This window comes from Macaca nemestrina, chromosome 3 (genome assembly GCF_043159975.1).
Source record: "Macaca nemestrina isolate mMacNem1 chromosome 3, mMacNem.hap1, whole genome shotgun sequence".
In the NCBI taxonomy this organism is placed as follows: Eukaryota; Metazoa; Chordata; class Mammalia; order Primates; family Cercopithecidae; genus Macaca; species Macaca nemestrina.
This window is the reverse complement of record NC_092127.1, coordinates 164,955,480-164,976,068: the sequence shown is the minus strand read 5'-3', so window position 1 is coordinate 164,976,068 and position 20,589 is coordinate 164,955,480. Positions and strand designations below refer to the sequence as shown.

The 20,589-nt window shown below is 34.3% G+C and overlaps 1 protein-coding gene and 1 long non-coding RNA gene across 2 annotated transcripts in view; one reads left to right on the top strand and one right to left on the bottom strand.

Moving 5' to 3' along the window:
* The window catches only part of LOC105487782 (uncharacterized), a 122,264-nt gene extending 115,953 nt beyond the window's left edge, over positions 1–6,311 (top strand). The window contains exon 6 of the long non-coding RNA XR_011621387.1: positions 6,194–6,311. This is a non-coding gene — a long non-coding RNA (uncharacterized lncRNA). The remainder of the gene's footprint in view (positions 1–6,193) is intronic.
* A 12,510-nt stretch (positions 6,312–18,821) lies between these two features.
* LOC105487777 (ubiquitin-conjugating enzyme E2 D2-like) lies at positions 18,822–19,647 on the bottom strand. The gene is made up of 2 exons (XM_011751406.2): positions 19,344–19,647; positions 18,822–19,027 (listed from the first exon to the last, which is right to left on the bottom strand). Exons 1-2 carry the CDS (start codon positions 19,628–19,630, stop codon positions 18,874–18,876), a joined length of 441 nt encoding a protein of 146 aa, XP_011749708.1. The 5' UTR covers positions 19,631–19,647; the 3' UTR covers positions 18,822–18,873.
* Positions 19,648–20,589: the final 942 nt, after the last annotated feature.

The following is a 20,589-nucleotide window of genomic DNA, read 5'->3' as shown; positions in this document are numbered from 1 at the left end:
ATAAAAGTTATGTTTCATTGTCTTTTTCGAGTATTAACATAACCCAGGTCTATTTAAGATCTATTTTAGTGCAGTTCACCAAATGTTAAGTGGAACAAATACTTCATTTTGCAATCTGTTTTAAAAAGAAGCTTCTACTCCAGTACTTCTATTAGAGGGGTTTGGGGTAAATTGAACAAGGTTTTGAAAGACAATAACACCATTATTCATCAATTTCCAATTTTTATTCCCTTCTGTAAACATAGAGTTCTGGTTTCCACTTTCAGAATGGCTCAGTAAGTTCTTAGCAGGCCACTACTCTCGTAGATAACTGTAGTATAAATGCTGGAAAAATATAACAAACTACCTACAGGCTTTGGAATATAATCAAAAGAGACAGATTCTAGAAAAGGGTAGAAACATGAAGGGATCATCATGTAGTATACTCTCCACATTTCTATTTTTTGTTTTCTTTTGCTATGTCTGTGAACATACTGCAGTTATCCTCTGTTGTGTGGCCACAACTTTGATGACTCACAGTCTTTTTGAAATGAAGAGGAATAGAACAGAAATTAGGGCAACCACTTCCATCAGAATGTATGGTGAGAACCCTAGAAAAGAGAGAGGAGAGGAAGAAAAACCTCTCTGTAGAAACTTTATACAAATATCTGACTGAACCTAGTGCCATCTTTGCAAATGGAAAACAACCCATCTAAAATAAAAATAAATGACTGAACAAAGATATGAGTTTCTGCAGAAAATATTTTTCCGGTTTATGTACAACCAAGTTAATTGCCTGTTAAAACAAAAGTGTCAACGCTCCTGGGAGAAAAATAGAGTATAATCTAAAGTTTCTACAACATCACATTCAGGATACAAGCAAATATTACTTAACATGTGAAGAGCCAGGGAAATGTAACTCATTTTCAAGATAAAAGAGAATAATGGCAATCAATCTTTATATTTTAGAATTATCAGAAAATGGAATTCAAAACAGCTGTATAATTATTCTCAGTGAGACAAAGAAAAATGCTCTTATAATCAGTGAGAAGATAGGTAACATTGACAAAAAAAACTTGAAAACATAAAAGTATATGAAAATTCTAAAACTGAAAGTTGTAATATAGCTTAAATATAAACAACACTGGATAGGCTTAATAGCAGAACGGAAATGAAGAAATAATCAGCAAACTTGATGACAGTTCAATAAAAACAAAGGATAAAAGATTGGAAATAAATGGAGCAGCAGCAAGCTGTAGAACAACATAAAAAAATCCAATATGTGTGTAATCTGAGTTCCACAGAAAGAGAAAAAGAGAATGGGTCAGAAAAGAAATGTTAACCCCAAATTTTCAAAATGTTAGAGAATCATAAGTCTATATGTTTAAGAAGGTTAGAAAACATCAAGAAGCATAAATGTGAAGGAAATCATGCTCAGGTCCATTATACTAAAAAAAAATACTGGAAAGCAAAGACAAATTAAAAATCTTGAGCTTATCCAAAGAAAGATTACATTATAAACTGGAGAAGCACTATTCTAACAAGAGCCGATTTCTCATCAGTAACAATAGAGGCCAGAAAATGATGAGGAAACATCTTTAAAGTATTGAGAGAAATAAATTCAAATCTCATGATTGTATGCCTGGCAGAAAAAATATCCTTTAAGAATGGAAATAAATAAAAGTATTTTCAGGTAAACGAAAACAAGAATTTGTGGCCAGGAGATTTGCAATGTAAAATATACTGAAAACTGTTTTTCAGGTTGAAGGAAAATGATGTTGGTGGGAAACTTTGATATTCATGAAGGAATAAGTAGCATCAGCTCTGAGAAAGAGCATGTAAATTAAAAATACATTTTCCTCTGGATTTCTTTATAATATCTATGTTGATATAGAACAACGAATATAATATTTTCATTGATATTTGACATTATATCCTAACCATAAAGAAGAGTTTGGATTGGGGCAGGGATAGTAAATGAACCTTTATAGTTTCAAGTTCACTTATATTTTAAGAAAACTGAGAAAATTTAAAAATATATTTAGTAATCTCTAGATTAAAACTAATGTAAATAGGTACAGTTAAAAGGCCAATAAATAAAGTTTACATTAAAATATAGTCACATAATTTGAAAAATGAAATAAGAAACTAATTTCTTAAAAAATGACAGAACACAAACTGAAAGATCTAAATCTAAAAATTTCTGCAATTATACTAGTGTTATTCGACTCAGTATTCAAATTAAAAGACAAGAGTTTTTCAAAATAGGTGAAAGAACAAAAAAATGTATATTTCAGCCTTGTTTGAAATTGTATAAAATTCTGGCAAATTCTGTACCAAAAAAAATGTGAACAGATATAATGTCGATAACTCTGAACTGAGGCAGTAAGATCAGTTATCCAGGTTTTTGCCTCTCCTGCCAAGGAGATAGTGGAGAAAACCCAAGAAAGAAATGCTGAACTCACTCAGCTTGGATTGTTAAGTCTCTGCATGGGGGAATTGCTCTCAAGACTTGCACAGATCCAGAGCAGAATTTACAAAAGCAATAGGTAACCATTTGCTTTGCTTCATATTGTTCGTTAGCATAGTGTAGCATAGTCTAGATTATTCTAATCAAGAGAAATCCAAGTAATCTTGCTACTTATAAATTAACAGCTTTGTTTATGTAATATATGAGTATTTATTATGAGTTTGTCAATTACGATATTTGAATTATGGGACTGCTAGTACTGGCTACATGTATAACTTGCAGAAGAGTAAAATCTCAGGAACATATGACATCTAATTAATATTAAAATATACTTATTACAAAGTATTTAAAGGTTTGCCATGTTACAAAAGAGACAACAGTAACATAAAAATTAGTAAGTTAAGAGCCATATATACATATATATGATTTTTTAATGTGCCTTACTGGTTTAAATCCATGTATCTACAAATATTTGGGATCTTAATTTTTACAGTTTTAAACTGGATGTATCTTCTTGAAAGACCATTTTTTTTCCAAAATCATAAATTCTTAAAGTGATGATTATCTACTGAATGGAAAGATTGTTGGTAGAGTATGAAGTATGAGCATGCTTGAAGTATGAGCATTTATGCTATAAGAATGAAAGCAACATTAAAATGGATTACATATAACAGAAATGAAGATACGTATGGGCTAAATATTATGTTAGAGTTCAAAACAGTACACACTACATAGTAATAGTATTAAAATTGCTTTTCAGAGAATAATGAAAAAAGTGAAAAGAAAGAAGACATAATATAGTATTTTTATAATAAAGTTACAAAGATGTGTTATAGCAAAGTTAAAGAAATGGAAACCCTAAAGTTATAGTAATTTATTTACACTACAAATTCAAATAATATATCTGAACAAAATGAATAGAAAGCAACTGAGAGGAAAATGTTTAAATTGATAATAAAGAAATAGAAGAAAAACTTCAATATAATTTTGTTCTTTCTCAATTTCTTCATTTCTTGAACAAACTGATTTAAACAAAATGTATGTAAAATAGCTACTTAAAATTAATGAATGCATTCTATAATAAATTCCTTAAAATTGTTAATTCCTAAAGCAGTTAAGACTGTTTATAAGTACAGTTCTAAACGGGAATAATAAGGTATATTTTGTTTACACAAAAATTACCTTTACCTTAAAAGAAATAATACAACGGGAGGCCAGGCGCAGTAGCTCATGCCTGTAATCTCAGCACTTTGGGAGGCGGGCAGATCACGAGGTCAGGAGATGGAGACCATCCTGGCTAACACGGTGAAACCCTGTCTCTACTAAAAATACGAAAAATTAGCCGGGCGAGGTGGCGGGCGCCTGTAGTCCCAGCTACTCGGGAGGCTGAGGCAGGAGAATGGCATGAACCCGGGAGGCGGAGCTTGCAGTGATCCCTCGGCTGCACTCCAGCCTGGACTACAGAGTGAGATTCCATCTCAAAACAAACAAACAAACAAACAAGCAAACAAACAAACAATACAACAGGAAATGATACTCTCCTTTGTCCTATTCATCATCTCTTGTCAAAGATTCTCTTCTATCATATCTGATTGTTATGCTGGTTAATATAGTTTTTGTTTCTTCCCTCAAATTTTTATTGTATTTCCCCTCTTCAGTGCATTAGATCATTATCCTCAACAGTCTTGTGTCTCCACTATCCAATAAAAAATTGTAGACAGCAGGAAACTTGTAAGATTGTGCATATTTAAGGAGTCCAACCAGCTAGAAATGTTACTTAGCAGAATCAAACAGTAACCAGTTTTTTTAGAAAAACTAAAGCACAGTGTATTTGCAATTAATTCGCCATTCCTATATGTTTGACTGAGTAAAAAGGTGAAGGATTTGATGTTCAAAATGTGCTAGTCTAGCATTTTAAAATTATTCCTCTTGGTTTTTGATGCTTCGCGGTATTCTTGTTCTCACTAATTCAATTTTTCCTGCTTGATAAAATATTTGAAGTTGCCAGTCGTGCATATCATTACACTGTTTGGTGTGCACAGTGAATGGTGACCTTAATTATTGCCTTTCTTTGTGTATTTTCAGTAAAAGATCTCATGAGCCCTAAGATGCTTTAACAACATTGCTACCTCCTTCTAAAATATATCTGACATTGTCATTAGTCATTAAGAGAAGCCTGAGCTGTTAACCTACTTTGTCTTTTCACTGGACATCAAATGTTGAAGATTACAAGACAATTTTTTTTTTCCTCTCCATCAGATGCCTGGTTACTATGTTAAGGAACATTGGATTTTGCACTGAAAATGTAATTTTGAAATAATTAGCCATAGGCTTTCGTTTTTCTTCATTGCTTTGCCCTATTGAGTCTCTACAATTTGAAAAAAAAATTAATTTTCTTACAATTTTTATTATTTGTCTTTCATGAGAATATGTAGCATTCAAAATGCTCGGAGCCAAAGGGAACTGAAAAATGTTAAGTGTAATTAGAGTGTCTTCACTGAGTGTTGTTTCTGTCCAACACCAAAGTATGATTTGTTTCCTGTGCTGTCAGCTCATGACTTTTCAATGTCAGAAAGACTGCTAAATGAGGTCAGACATGCTTCCTGTTTCTGAACTCAATCTTGAGGAAGCTGCTGAATATGTGATAATGTAACACACAGACTTCAAACTTAGATCCATAAATCTTAGCAGTTCGGTAAAGAATATTTGGTCAGTGGGCTTGCAGCATCTGACAGCTAAGGATTGCTCTATTGGTCCCAGTGGCAACTCTCTCTGGTATGTTGTGGTTTGCTAACATGGAAATACAGGGTCAAAATCCTTAAACACAGGAGGAATATGTTTAAACCCCATTTTGTACTCTCATATAGTTTAGGATAGTGCAGGTACTATACTACATAATTGACCCTCTCTATGTATGTTCTGCTGTATATGCATATGTATATATACTGTTGTATGTGTTCTGCTGAAGCAAATAGAGTAATGCAAATTAAACTGAAGTACACCAGTTGCAGAGTTGTGATATAAATCTAAACATATTGCTCTTTCTCACACACATACAAAGGAAATTATTTTGCTTCATCTTCATAATGACTATAGTCTGTGTTTGATCTAATTACTTATGATATGATTACAGCACTTCAACAGCCTAATTCAGTGAAATAAGTTGACATCAGTTATTTGCTATCATGTAAATTCATATAAATGTAATAGTTGACTACTTTAAATGTTAAATTATTTGTATTGATATTATGTAAATATAGCCTTATAAGAATGCATCAGATGGTTGAAGAAAGTTTAAAGAGAACATACAAGTTAATGAAGTTCGATCAATAAGTTATAGTCATTAACATCCTATAAATTATATATATATTTATTTTATAGTTCAGTACATTATATATGTATGTGTGTGCATATGTATATATATCAAGTCACCATGTTTTCTTATATTCAATATTAAGTACTGTTCTGATAGCAAAAACCATTTTTACTGCAGTTTAATGTTCTTACATTCTAAATAATGAATTAGATGTACATATTTTATATTATTTTACCCTTGCATATATACATTTCAGTTAAAATAATCATTAAGCACTAGCACATAAAAAGGACAGTGTTAATGCACATATTGGAACATTAATTGGGGATCACATATTTTGGATTGTTTTTTAAAATGACGGTTAGAAATATTTTTCCCATTAGTACCATAAAACTTTCTCAAAAATTACGAACATCGATTTCTTACAGGCTATTGCTGGAAGATCTCTTCCATTGGAAAGTCACCCAAAACGTGTAGGTATATGTTTGAATTTCACTTAATAGATGTCATTCTTAAAGTAAAATCTAAACATTTAATTACATTATACTTCCTTAATATATGCAAATATTTATCTGCCCTTTCTTAAAATTTCTATAATTCTGTGCATATAATTAATTTATTTTATGGTAAAGCTGATGCCAATTAGCCTATGTGTATGTTAGGTACTGACTCTATTAAGTCAAGGAGTGAAAACAGGCGAAGAGAGTATAAATAGAAGGTCCTTTAACCTACATAAAATAACACAAGTCATTGGGAAGGGTACACATCTCCTAGAACAACATTAGAAATAATTAACATCTCTCAGTGGAGCTGTACAATAGCAATAAACGCAATCATTCACTTTACTGAAAATACTTGTGTGAAACAAATATTCATCATGTATGTATATTTTAGATCAGAGTGATCTAACCAATGAAACTAATTTATTTTGTTAAAAGCCTCTTTGATTTACTCTGTGGTTGTGGAAGGATGGAAGTCATTCAAATGGAAATGCTCAAAGGGTGAAGAAATCTAATAATGTGTCATAAATATAATAAAAAAGGTAAATTTAATCAGGCCAGGTGCAGTGGCTCACACCTGTGATATCAGCCCTTTGGGAGGTGGAGACAGAAGGACTACTCTAGGCCAGGAGCTTGAGACCTGCCTGGGCAACAAAGTAAGACAACACCTGTACAGAAAAATTTAAAAATTAGCTGGGAGTGTTGGCACGTGTCTGTAGTCCCAGCTACTTGGGAGACTGAGGTGACAGGATCATTTGAACCCAGGAATTTGAGACTGCAGTGAGCTATGATTGTGCCACTGCACTCCAGCCTGGGTGACAGAGTGAGACTTTATCTCCAAAAATTAAACAAAAGAAAGAAAAACAAAGGTCGAGGGAAGGAAGGAAGGCTATTAAGACCAGTCTGTTGCTGCCTGAATTATTGATAATCTGATGATATCATTTTAAGCTTTTCAGAAATTCCCGTATTTGTGGACATTGGTGATACATTGTTCATACTTCCAAACATAACATTTGAAATTAATTTTAAAAATAACTGAAATCACATTTTATATCTATCAGACAGAAAAAGTCTGATTGAAAGTAAAGCTTTAATTTAAAAATTTCAAGCAGCTTTTATTTCCTTCTAGCACTGAATAGTTTGTTACTCTGAAATTCTTGTTTGTTTGCTTCTTGTTTTTTGGATTTATAAGCAGAAACCAAGATTGAATTGCTTAAGGGAAAAAATGGGTGCAATAGAAAAATATTTTTTATGTCATTGGGAGTTAAAGAAATAGTGGAATAACCAAGGTTTCTGAAAAAAGGGACTAGAGTTTATTCTAAGATTTTAGCGTGAAGATAACATTTAGTAACAGAATGAAAAATTGACAAGTTATCTGTTTCTCTGCCTCCATATTTTAGAACTGTTTGGAGAGAAAATTTTGTTTGTCCATTTCAGATCAGTTGTCTGTGTCAGGATCATTATCTATCATCAGATGAGTAGGCACATACTATGTAGAAATGGCCCAGTAAAGATTTTCTACTGCATTTTAAGGTTTTTTTCCAGAGAAAGGGCCATCACTGTGAAGCAGGCATCTACCCCAAGGCATACTGAGTAAAGATAATGGTTCCTGCCTAATTTATTTTTCTAGGTCACTGTGCTCCCTCTGTGAATCGCAGCCTGAGCCTTTGTTCTGTCTTCAACTTCTTGATTCGTCCACTTTCCACATCTGGTATCTAACAAAAACCTGTTTCCTTCTTCAGAGCTTCTGCAGAGAGCCACTTGATTCATTGGGGGTGGGAAGCTCGGAGATGGGAATTAGTGTTGCTCTGAGCTCATCTCTCACATACCCTTTCTTATATGAATAGAGCATTTGCATTTTAAGCCAATCTCTTTCCTATATTTTATTTATCACAGTATAATTTTACCTGTAATACAAATATAACAATGATTATATTTTCCTTTCAGTAAGTGGCTGTAGAAATCACATACTATTATTCCTAGCAGTTTACCCTGCATTATAACTTTAGCTTATCACAGTGCTTACCTGCAATAATATCCCCTTCCATGAAAAAAAAAAAATTATTCTCTTGTGCTCAATTTTCTCTTTTCTGTGCAAACTCTCTTTTATGTTCTTTGACAATGTTTTATCATTGTGCTACTCTCTCTCCTTTCCTAACCAGCTTCAGATGCTTGAAAATGATGTGAGTTCTCTCCTTTCTAGTTGACTCTTTCCAGCCTCCTTTTTTTCTTTTTTCTATATATGTAATTTTATTTTATCTTAATTTCATTTTTTTATATTGGTTTTGATTGTCACATAATAATTGTACATATTTATGGGGTATATTGTGGTGTTTCCATACATATAATGATATATAGTGATCAATCACAGTAATTAGTATATCTATCAGCTTATTCATTTATCAGATTTCTGTGTTAGGAACATTCAGCATCTTCCTTCTAGCTGTTTGAAACTATATAATGTTTGAGAGTTAACTATAATCATTCTACGGTGATGTAGAAAACTAGAACTTACTCCTCCTGTCCAACTGTGACTTGTATACTTTAACAAATCTCTCTCTATTCTTCCCTTTTCCCATCCATCTCAGCCTCTAGTATCTTCTACTCTATGTTATACTTCTATGAGATCAACTTTTTTTTAAGCTTCCTAATATGGGCGAGAACATCTGGTGTTTAACTTTCTGTTCCTGGTTTATTTCACTTAACATAATGTACACCAGTTCTATCCACCCTACCATGAATGACAAATGACAGGATCTTATTCTTTTATATGGCCAAATAGTATTCAATTGTGTGTGTGTGTGTGCGTGTGTGTGTGTATGACATTTAAAATTCATTCATCTGTTGTTGGACCTGTAGGTTGATTCTATATCTTGGCTACTATGAATAGTGCTGCAACAAATATTGCCGTGCAGATGTCTCTTTGATATACTGAAGACCTGAACAGACCAATGACAAGTAATGAGATTTAAAAAGTAAGACAAAGCTTTCCAACAAAGAAAAGTCAAGGATTAGATGGCTTTGCCACTGTAATTCACTGAATCTTTAAAGGGCAACTAATACTGATTTTTCTCAAACTATTCTAAAAAACTGAAGCAGAGACTATTCTTTCTAACTCATTCTACAAAGCCAGCATACTACTGATACCAAAACCAAAAAAGGACACAGTAAAAAGAGAAAACTACAGGCCAATATCCCTGATGGATGTAGATGCAAAAATCCCCAACAAATACTAGAAAACTGTATCCAACAACACATCACAAAGATAATACAGTGTGACCATGTTGGATTTATCCCAGAAATGCAAGTATGGTTCAGCAATATGCAAATCAATAAATATCATACATCACATCAACAGAACAAGGAATAAAAACCATATGATCATTTCAAAATATTCAGAGAAAGCATTTGAAAAAATTCAACATATGTTTATGATAAAAACCCTTAATAAATAAAGTATAGAAGGAAAGTAACTTAACATAATAAAGGCCATATATTATTGTTGGCCCATATTATTGTAGACCCAAACCCATAGCTAACATAATACTGAGTTGGGAAAAATCTAAAAGCTTTTCCTTTAAGAACAGAGAAAAAAAAGAATGTCCACTTTCACCACCCTTATTTAGCATAATACTGTAAGTTATAGAAACAACTAGGCAAGAAGAAGAAATAGCAAATCCAAAGATGAAAAGAGGAAGTGAAATTGTCTCTGTTTCCGAATGACATGATTTTATATATAGAAAAAACCTAAAGACTCTACCAAAAAACTTCTAGAACCAATAAGTGAATTCAGTATAGTTGCAGGACACAAAATTAATATACAAAAATCGGTAGTGTTTCTATACATTTATAAGAAACTAGTGGGAAAACAGTCAAAACGGCAATCCCTTTTACAATGTATATTTAAAAAATAAAGGCCAAGTACTGTGACTCATTACTGTAATCCAAGCACTTTAAGAGACCCAAGAGTTTGAGACCAGCCTGGGCAGCTAAATTAAATCCCATCTCTACAAAAAATACACACACACACACACACACACACACACACACACACACACACACACACACATTAGCCGGGTGTGGTGGCATGAGATTATGGTGCCAGCTACTTGAGAGACTGAGATGGAAGGATTGCTTGAGCTTGGAAGGCAGAGTTTATAGTAAGTTGAAATCTCATCATTGCACTCCAGCCTGGGAGCAAAGCCCTGTCTCAAAAAAAAAAAAAAAAAAAAGAAAAAAAGAAAAGAAAAGAAAAGAAAAAATAAATAGGAGATGAAAGACCTCTACAAGGAAAACTATACAGCACTGATGAAAGAAATTGAAGAGGATGCAAACAAATGGAATGGCACCCCATGCTCATAGGCCAGAAGACTTAATAAATATTGTTAAAGTAAACCTACTTCCCAAAATAATCTACAAATTCAACATAATCCTAGTAAAAATACCAATGATATTCCTCACAGAAACAGAATTAAGAATCCTAAAATTTGTATTGCACTACAAAGGATCCCTAATCACCAAAGCAATTTTGAGCAAAAAGAATAAAGCTTGAGGCATCATGCTACCAGACTTCAACATATATCACAAAGCTGTAGTAACCAAAACAGAATGGTACTGGTATAAAAACAGACATATAGACCAATGGAACAGAATAGAGAACCAGAAATTAATCGACATATCTACAGCCAATTGATTTTCATAAAGAGTAGCAAGAACACTTTTTAGGGAACTGATAGTCTTCTAAACAAATGATGCTGGGAAAACTAGAAATCCATATTCAGAAACATGAAACTAAACCTCCGCTTCTCACCCGCTACAAAGTCAACCCAAAATGGATGAAAGATCTAATTCTAAAATCCGAAATGATAAATCTACTAGAAAAAAATGGAGAAATGCTTCAGGACATTATTCTGAGAGAATATTTTTTTGAATAAGGAATCAAAAGCAAAAGTATATAAATAAGATTATATCAAACTACAGGTCTTCTGCAAAGCCAAGGACACAACATTGTGAAAAGACACCCTACAAATAGAAAATATATTTGCAAACTACTCATCCAACAGTTCATTAATATGATGAGGAACTCAAATATTTCAACAGCAAAATATTACCAAACAATTTGATTTAAAAAACGGGCAAATGATCAAATCAGATATTTCTCAAAAGAACATATACAAATGTCCAACAAATATATGTAAAAAAGTTAAACATCCCTAATCATCAGGGAAATGCAAATCAAAACCATAATGAGGTATCATCTTATTCCAATTAGAATGGCTATCATCAAAAAGAAAAAAAAAACACAGGAAATGCTGGAGAGAATACAGAGAAAAGAGAACTCATACACTGTTAGTGAGAATGTAAACTAGTAGAACCACCCTGAGGAACAGTATATTCTTCAAAAAACTACAAATAAAACTACCATATAGTCCAGCAATTCCACCACTGGGCATTTATCCAAAGGAAAGTAGTTCTTTTTTATTTTTTTATTTTTAACACCCCCCACATTTTCTGGATTTTTTAAGGGGAAGGACTATGGCAAGCAATAATATCTAAAATCATTTTTATTGATGCTCAATAAGTTAAAAAAATGCTCAGGCTTCATGTAATTGCTATATTCTGAACATTGAAATTGTGTCATACACTCTAAATAAAACTGGTTTATCGGACAAGATTTAATCATTTTACCATGGAAATCAGAGTTTATTAAGTAGTAACAAATGTTACATTTATTTATTTTGAAATGAATGTTGAAAATACAAACCTGTCACATAAATTGCATTAATTTACAAGTATTAAATTTAATGTTATTTTTTGGTTTTAGAGATAATAATAATGTTCCAGTTGCATTAGTAATTAGAAATATACTCCATTGAAATGTAATTCAACTGACTGAAAAAATGCATAAATGTTTTTCTAATTAATCTTTTTATATCTTAATTTGGTAAAATGCATCCCTTTTAATATTCTAAATAGAACACTGTTTAGATAATAAAATAAATTTAAAAATTGGATTTGTCCTTCATCGATGTTAAATTATTTTTATATCAATATAGAAACAGAAATCTAAGATGTGTTTGTGTGCGTGTGTGTGCATCACATGTTAGTGTAACTATTTACACTGGTAGACTGGGGTCTTCAGGTTCTGATTTGCCACCTCGAGTTTCCACAGAGATTGATTGCCTTAAGCATTGGACTTATTTACCAGTTTCCAGGAAGTGCATTTTCTTTCCAAACATTCCTGTTCTTTAGGAAACCAACCTTCTCCTGAGAAAAATTATCTTTCTAACTTTTCATTCAGTCATTAAAATGGTACATAGCTTACTACCTCACTGTCTTAAATCATGGAATTATTTCATGAACTCTCAGATTCTGTTTCATGTTGTTCCATAGACATTCTGTGATGATGAAAATGTCACATATCTGCAATTTCCAATACTGTAGCTAGGAACCAGATGTGAATATTTTTAAGGTGGCTAGTATGACTGGAGAAACTGAAATTTAAATTTATTTTTTCTATATTAAATTAAATAGCTATATGTGACTAATGGTTACATTATCAGATAATGAAGTTCATGTTGACTCTTACAAAATTCTTCGGCCTCCTCATATTCAATTCTTTCACTTCTATTCTGTATCAGTTACTGATTCAAAGACTTATGTCCTGCACTTAATAACACCTCAGAAATCTTAAAGGAGTGTGACATGGTTTCCTTATCTCTCTTCCATCCATTATTTAACACTGGCATGCAAACAAAATGTATTTAAAACTACAGGTATTTATCTTTTCCCCAAATTTAAGCTATTAGAAGATAAAATTATAATAATAACTTTAAAGTATAAATATAGAAGTTCCTTTTAGTGTATGAAGTGGACTAAAAATATTGAGTTAGGTTCTGTGAGGTTTATAGAAGATTTATACTTGCTGACCTAAATGTGTGATGGTGGAAAAGAGGGTCCCTATTTCAAAACCAAGGTATCCCCATCCTCATTTCAGTTGCAGAGACCTAGAAGATTAACCCTGCCAATGATTTTTCAATGCCCTAAATTGTAAAAGGCTGAAGAAATTTGGGTATTCAAGCTTCATGGTGAGACATGTATCAAAGGAATGAGGTTTAAACTATGTCTTCAAATGAAATTCAGACAAAAAGTAGGTTGAAATCTCCCAAATATTCAACTGGTCTATGTGCGCCTCTGCATATGGAGTCCAACAACAGCAGTATTTTGGAGGAAATTCCACCTTCTGATGTTAATTTTATTGACTACAGCTAGATTAGCAATACCAAGTCTAAAGGGTAAAGTTTTTAATCACCTCCAACCCCCAGCACCAGTACAGAGCGGGTAATGTACTTATTCCTCTGCATTTTTTGGGTCTGCAGTAATATGATCAGATCACTGCTTCTTACACTGTACTTTCCCACTCTTTACTGATTATATCTTTGCTTGTCTACCTTCCCCACCAAATGTTGTCAGGGGTTCTTAGTAATAGGATTTCTAAGTCAGAGTCCCCAAGAAACAGACTCAGAGACTGGTATTTGCAAGCAGGAATTTTACCGAAGAGTGTTGTTTGAGAAAAAAAAAAGAAAAAAAAAGAAAAAACAAAAAACGCCTGAAGAAATCATGCAAACAAAAACACCTGAGAGTAATGAAAGTAGAACTGGACAGAAGAAAAAGTTAAAATGCAATAGCTGTTGCAACCAAGACTTAAGCTCATCCCAAGGAGAACCTCTGAAGCTGGGATGTCTTTTCTAAGAAATTCCGATTGAGACAAGATGTTGGGATTCTGTACTTTGTAAAGAACAAGTCACTGGATGCAGGCTGCCTTTGAAGAGAAAATTATTTTGGGCAAGAAATCTATTTTCCACTGAAGAAAATGTCTGGGAATAAATTCATTGAGCAGTCAGCAGGCAATGTGCCCAATAGATAGGGGAATGTGTGTCCTTTCCTAAAGGGGGATTCAGGCAAAGCACTGCAGCTTGTCCAGAGTGTGTCTCCCTAGAATCCACCATTTGGATCAACTTGTTTTCTATAATGTTTATTCCATCTTGGACCATCTCCATTCAGTTTTTTTGTGTCTTTTTCTGAGAAAACTTATTTGTCTATTAATGAGTAGAACTAACTACTATCCCTGCCTTTGCAGCTGGTCTCAGGGTCACAAGAGAAACTAATCCTCTTCCTTCTCTGCTAACCATTTTAATTTCTCACACTCAGCAAGGACCTCAGCTGGGCTGAGTGGCTTATCAGATATGATGACCCAGATCCTCATCTCTGAGTCATTTGAACCATGGCTCATCTCAATCTCAACCTCCTCAGACCATGGCGAATATGCTTGTTAATTCACCGTCAAAATTAATCAAGGGAGGACAAAGAGATCCTTTAGTAATCACCTTGGTACCAAAGGTTTTATTTCCTATACCACTGTATAACAGCAGCTCTCCCTCATCATGATGATCAGGATCAATTACCCCTTCCATACTGATCTTGGCAATAATTAGCACAAAATATCAAGTGGCAGCTGGTGTCCTTTGATGAACACTTACCTTCCCTGGGAACCTGAATCTCTAGATCTACAGAATGGAGAGTTGTGGAGACAGGAAGCACAGCTTGCCCAATTGAGTCCTAGGAGTAATTGTAAGCAGGGCCACTCCAACTTCTGCTGCCAGAACCCATGTAATCTACCTTTTTGGGACACATCACTATATAATGGTTATTGTCTTAGTTTATAAAGAAGTAAAGCACCCTATATTCACACAAAACCATCTCTAAATTAGTGTCTCAGTTATTCCTTTAAATGTCATTCTATCATCCTCTGAAGATGAGGGTTTTTGGGTAGTGCAGTAAATAATATTATCAGTGATTCACATGTGTCTTCTGCTGAACCTCCTTCACTGTAAACACACTAATGTGTCAAATGCAATGGTATATTGATTCCTGTGTCAGTCATTCAACCCCTATATAAGTTCTCAGATAATGGTGCTGGCTGAGGGCTGCAGACAGAAGAAAATCTGTAAGTGGACTTTGTATTGAGTCCCATCCAGACTGCTGCCTTTTTGAGGATGAATGGCATCAGTGTATAGTAAACATGTAGCCAAATAGCTATCTGGTTTCCAACGGAGATAGTACCTTATCAGGATTCAATGTAAGTCTGTGCTGCTGACAATTTATACATTGGGCTGGGGCAGTGCTTAAATCAGCCTATGTTGATACATATGCTGCTAGGGACATGAACACCTCCATCCCTGACACCCTGGCTACCCTCTTCACACTAACCTTGCGCTAACATTAAGTGGCCAATGATACAATCTAGTAGACGTCAACTTGCTATGTTATTAATTGTTCTCCATTATTTAGTGGCCCCACAGTTTATGTTAATAGAAAAGATAATCATTTCCACACCTTGTGCCCTTTTCTATACTTATGTCCCATGACTCTTCCCTACAATCCTTTTCTGCTGATCTTCCAGCCTTTCTCTTTCTAGACCCTGATCAGCCAATGCCCATTAACCATTTATAGTCATTGATTAAATCTTGCCTATAAATCTGTAGACAGTCTTACCTCAGACTACCTCTCTTTCCAATGAAAAGATAACTGGCTGTATGACTTGATAGTCTGTCTTTGATTGGATATATATTTACCACTATTTTTCAGGGCCACCCCTGAGTATTGATTCAGTGCACCTAGAGTCCACTTTTTGGTCTCCTAAATTACCAAATTGACCCATATATGGACCAAGATTAACCTTTTTCTTTTTCTCTCAACAGGTTGTAAAGGACTCTATGCAACCATATGTTTGAGCTGAGGTGCAACAGTGATGAGGACTTTGGGGTCTAGGATCTTTTATCATACAGCTTGCTTGCACCCTTTGGGCTATTCATGCCTAAGCCTGCATGTACAACTTCCATCTTTTTATAAATTACTGTTGGTCCCTTAGTTGTGGGCATGTGGTCATTTGTCACAAGGACAAGTGACCCAATGTGAGGCCACAAATACATATTTTTTAAAATTTTCTGTAACCCTCTGGTGTATACAAACAATAGAATAGTATTAAGCCTGAAATGGGAATTAAATTTTGACACATGCTACAACATAGATGAACCTTGAAGACATTATGCTAAAATAAGCCAGAGACAAAAGACAAAGAGCATATGATTTCACTTTTATGATTGCACTCATAGTAGTAAAAAATCTTAGAAAGAGTAAGATGGTGGTAACCAGGAGGTTGGAGGAGGGACAAATTGGGAATCACTGTTTAATGGTTACATAATTTTAATTTGAGAAGATGAAGTAGTACTGGGTAGGGATAGTAATAATGATTCCACAAAAATACAAATATATTTATTATCAGTGAACTATACACATAAAATATTAAAAATGGTTTCATGTTATAGATATTATTTACCTCATTAAAAATATATATTTTAAATACAAAAAAAGTTAAAATATTCCTGTTTTCATCTCTTTTGGTTACTTAATTAAATAGCTGTATGACACCATACGGGAGGTCTGGGCAAATCATTTCCATTACAGGCTTCCTGTGACATTGCTGGATCTTTCTTGTTGGGGACCAGGACTGACTTACAGTCCATTGATTTTGAAGATATGGGCTTATTTATTTTATTATATGCATAGAGTTATACAATTCTTACTTGGGTTTAAGGATGTTATTTTTATTTAAGTATCTCCGAGGATCTGTCTGGTCAACTTGCTTAGCTGCCACTCCCACCTCTTCACGCATTATGATAATTGTAGACACTGTCTTCTGGTGGTCAAGAACTGCCACCTGATCACAAATATTTTCAGATTCCATTATTTTCATTGTAATTAAAGAGCTCTCTATTCTAAGTTAGTTACATAGTTTGGTCATGTAATCCTTGTAAAACAGCAATGAGGTAAGAACTGGTGTCCCCATGTTATGGCTGAGGACACTGAGGCACAGAGAGTTTATATGGCATTTGTATAATACAGTAAGATATTATTAGTTAAGAGTACATCCTTGACAAATGCCCTGATAAATACTCATCGGGATCATTATGAAAAAAAATAAAGAAATGTAAAATGCATGATATCTCAGATGGAAATTTCATTCCCTTTTAAAAAAATGTAATCCATATGGATCTATTTGCATCATTGTTGATACCTGATATTCAGGATATAATTTTAAGATAAATGCTAAGACTCATTTCTGTGAAACAAAGGCCAGAAGGTATTCAGCTAGATTTACTTTTTTCTTTAAAAAGCTTTGTTTTACTAAGTAAAACCTTTGACTTTCAAGTGACAACAGAGCTTTAAAATGCTTTAAAGTGGTTATGAAGAGCAAGAAAGCAACTTCCCCAATTGACTCATAAGACCTTACCCACGGATGTAATCTCATTTGTGGTTCACCTTGCTGCTTGTTGTTGTGCTTTTATAGTCTAAAATCCCATAAAACAGAACCTCAGAAAATAAATGACAGATTTACTTAAATATAAATGAGTGAGTAGTTATGATATCAACCAGATATGCTTAACGATATGTCTGGAGAGGCAAGTATCAAACAGGTCAAAGGGACTATTCATTCTATATAACAGATAAATTTTATATCTATCTACATATAGATAGAATATATAATATATAACAATATATGTAAATATACCTTTACCCTTTGAAACAAAACCTCAATAGTTATTTATTTATTTTTATATGTAATGACTGTAGTAATCAGTTTATTATACAGATTAATCATTCTTGAATGTACAAGCTCCAGAGGAGCAATTGGGTCTTTAAATATACACAAGTATTTCCATCAAATTAATTTTCACCATTATGTCCAAATAGACCTAAGCAGTTAAAAATATAAGAAAAATAAGAGCTATTAGCTATGTATTAACTGAGAAACCACATACAAACCAAAGAATATGGAAGAGAGAAAGAAGGGCTGAAAGGCCAAAGGTTGAAGGGGTAGGGAAATGTAAAAGAGTTGGGAACAAAGCCCGTCACACTTGATGTACTAATAGCTCCAATCCATTTAAATGTTGACCAGTTAAACTTAGACCTTAAAATGCAGGATGTGGATAGAATTTCATCTGGTTGGTCATAACTTTCACCTAAGACGTAGCTCCTTCGGAATAAAATGAATACAGACACAGCTTCATGTTCTTTACCTTGCTTTTCATAACTCTTTTGAGTTTAAATGGATTCCACTTAAAAATAATATCCTACAGGGGAGTGGAGCCTTTTCTTTCCCATCCAAGCACACACCATACCCACCAACCCCCTCATACTTTACTGTTACCCAATTTTAAGTCAATAAGAAAAGCTTTTAGTCTCACACCTAGGTAATGCCTGCAGATCTGGCTGGTCACACACACACTTCTCTGCTAGGAGGCAATGTTGGTGCAGAAGTACAGTATTTCTAGTTTGTTGTTCCAAATATGTACAACACGCAGCACTGCTGTATCAAGTAAACATGTGCACAGGGGAAGATGAGGCGTGAGCTCATAGAAAGCAGTCAAATGGAAATCAAAAGGACTTTCTCTTTCAGAGTTCCCCTATCTTTATTTGTAGAGGTTAATTCCTCTTTCATAGTTCCCCTATCTTTATTTGTAGAGGTTATCCAATAATTTCTTTAATTACATCGCATACTTCTGAGTCCATTCCCGAGCTATTCTGTTGTACTTTTCTCTATCTGTTTTGTAGATCCGAGCAATCTCAGGCACTAAAGGATCATCTGGATTGGGATCACACAACAGAGAACAGATGGACAAGAGTACTTTTGAAATAGTGCTGGAGGCCGGGCGCGGTGGCTCACGCCTGTAATCCCAGCACTTTGGGAGACCGAGGAGGGCAAGGTCAGGAGATTGTGACCATCCTGGTTAACACGGTGAAACCCCGTCTCTACTAAAAATACAAAAAAATTAGCCTGGCGTGGTGGCAGGTGCCTGTGGTCCCAGCTACTCGGGAGGCTGAGGCAGGAGAATGGTGTGAACCCGGGAGGCGGAGCTTGCAGTGAGCCGAGATCCGGCCACTGCACTCCAGCCTGCAGCCTGGGCGACAGAGCGAGATTCCATCTCAAAAACAAACAAACAAACAAACAAAAAACAGTGCTGGAGACCACTGTGACCGTAGAATATCAAGACAAATGCTGCCATTACTGTTAATATTTGGATGATAAATTCTTGTAAATGCAACCTTAGGTGGTTTGAAGGGGTATTCTGTTGGGAAATGAATTGTCAAGAAAAATACTCCACCCTGATAGGGACTGTCATTTGGCCCCATTATTGTAACTTGCCAGTGGAACATATCTTCTCCAACAAGACCTGCTGAACACTGTGCTGGAAGGTCCCATGCCAGATCATTCAATTCCTTGTGGATTCTCTTCAGAGCCATGGTGGGAGGCAGGTGGCGGCGGCGGCCCTCGGGGCGGGTAAGGGGGCGAAGAAGGGACAGCCAAAGGGCTAGGGAGCCTGAGGCCGGAGAAGACGGAGAGTTGAGAAAAGCGGATCTGGCGGGACGGGCTGAGGGCCGGGGCCCACTCAGCTCCTGCACCTGCCGCAGCGGTCCAATAGTTATTTTTACACACACACACACACACACACACACACACACACACACACACACACACATCAGTGTATGACAGTTTGTTTCTATAATATTATAGAAACATTATAAATAATAAATTGAAGACATCTGTGTATGTGAGAATAATGTGGTCAAAGGACAATTAAGATAATACAATTTTATTTTAGTGAGATTATAAGGAAAATTAATGTGAGATGTATTCCAATCTATTTACCTACACTCAGTCAAATGTTGATTATTTTCAGCTCTCTTAAAATGTATTTTGTATCTTGTTCATTGAATAGTCTTGTTAACAAGTTGTTAAATATAAAGGTGTGCCGTATTTAAATACAAATGAATTGTTTCATTCAATTTTTTATATTGTGCATATTTTAAAAAATCTATTTCTAACAAATGCCTACTTAAAGTTACTGAATTGATTTAGAATTTTAAAAATTTAATTTGTTGGTGTGATGTATGCACAAAATAAAAATTCCTTTTACAGTTACAAAATTCAGCTTGTAGTTACGGATTATTTTATAAAACACATTTCATTTTATACAGAAAAATAAGAAAAATATGTAATTGGAGGATCATTTATCTTGAGACTTCTAGATATGTCCGAGACTGACGCAAACATAGAAACAATACATACGAATTACATTTATTTGACAAATGAAGATTCAGAAGAAATTTTAGGATGTTATAATGTAGACAGTAAATGGCAATTTTATTAATTCCTCAGAAATGCACATCATCATGTAATTTTTTTTCATAATTTACAGGGC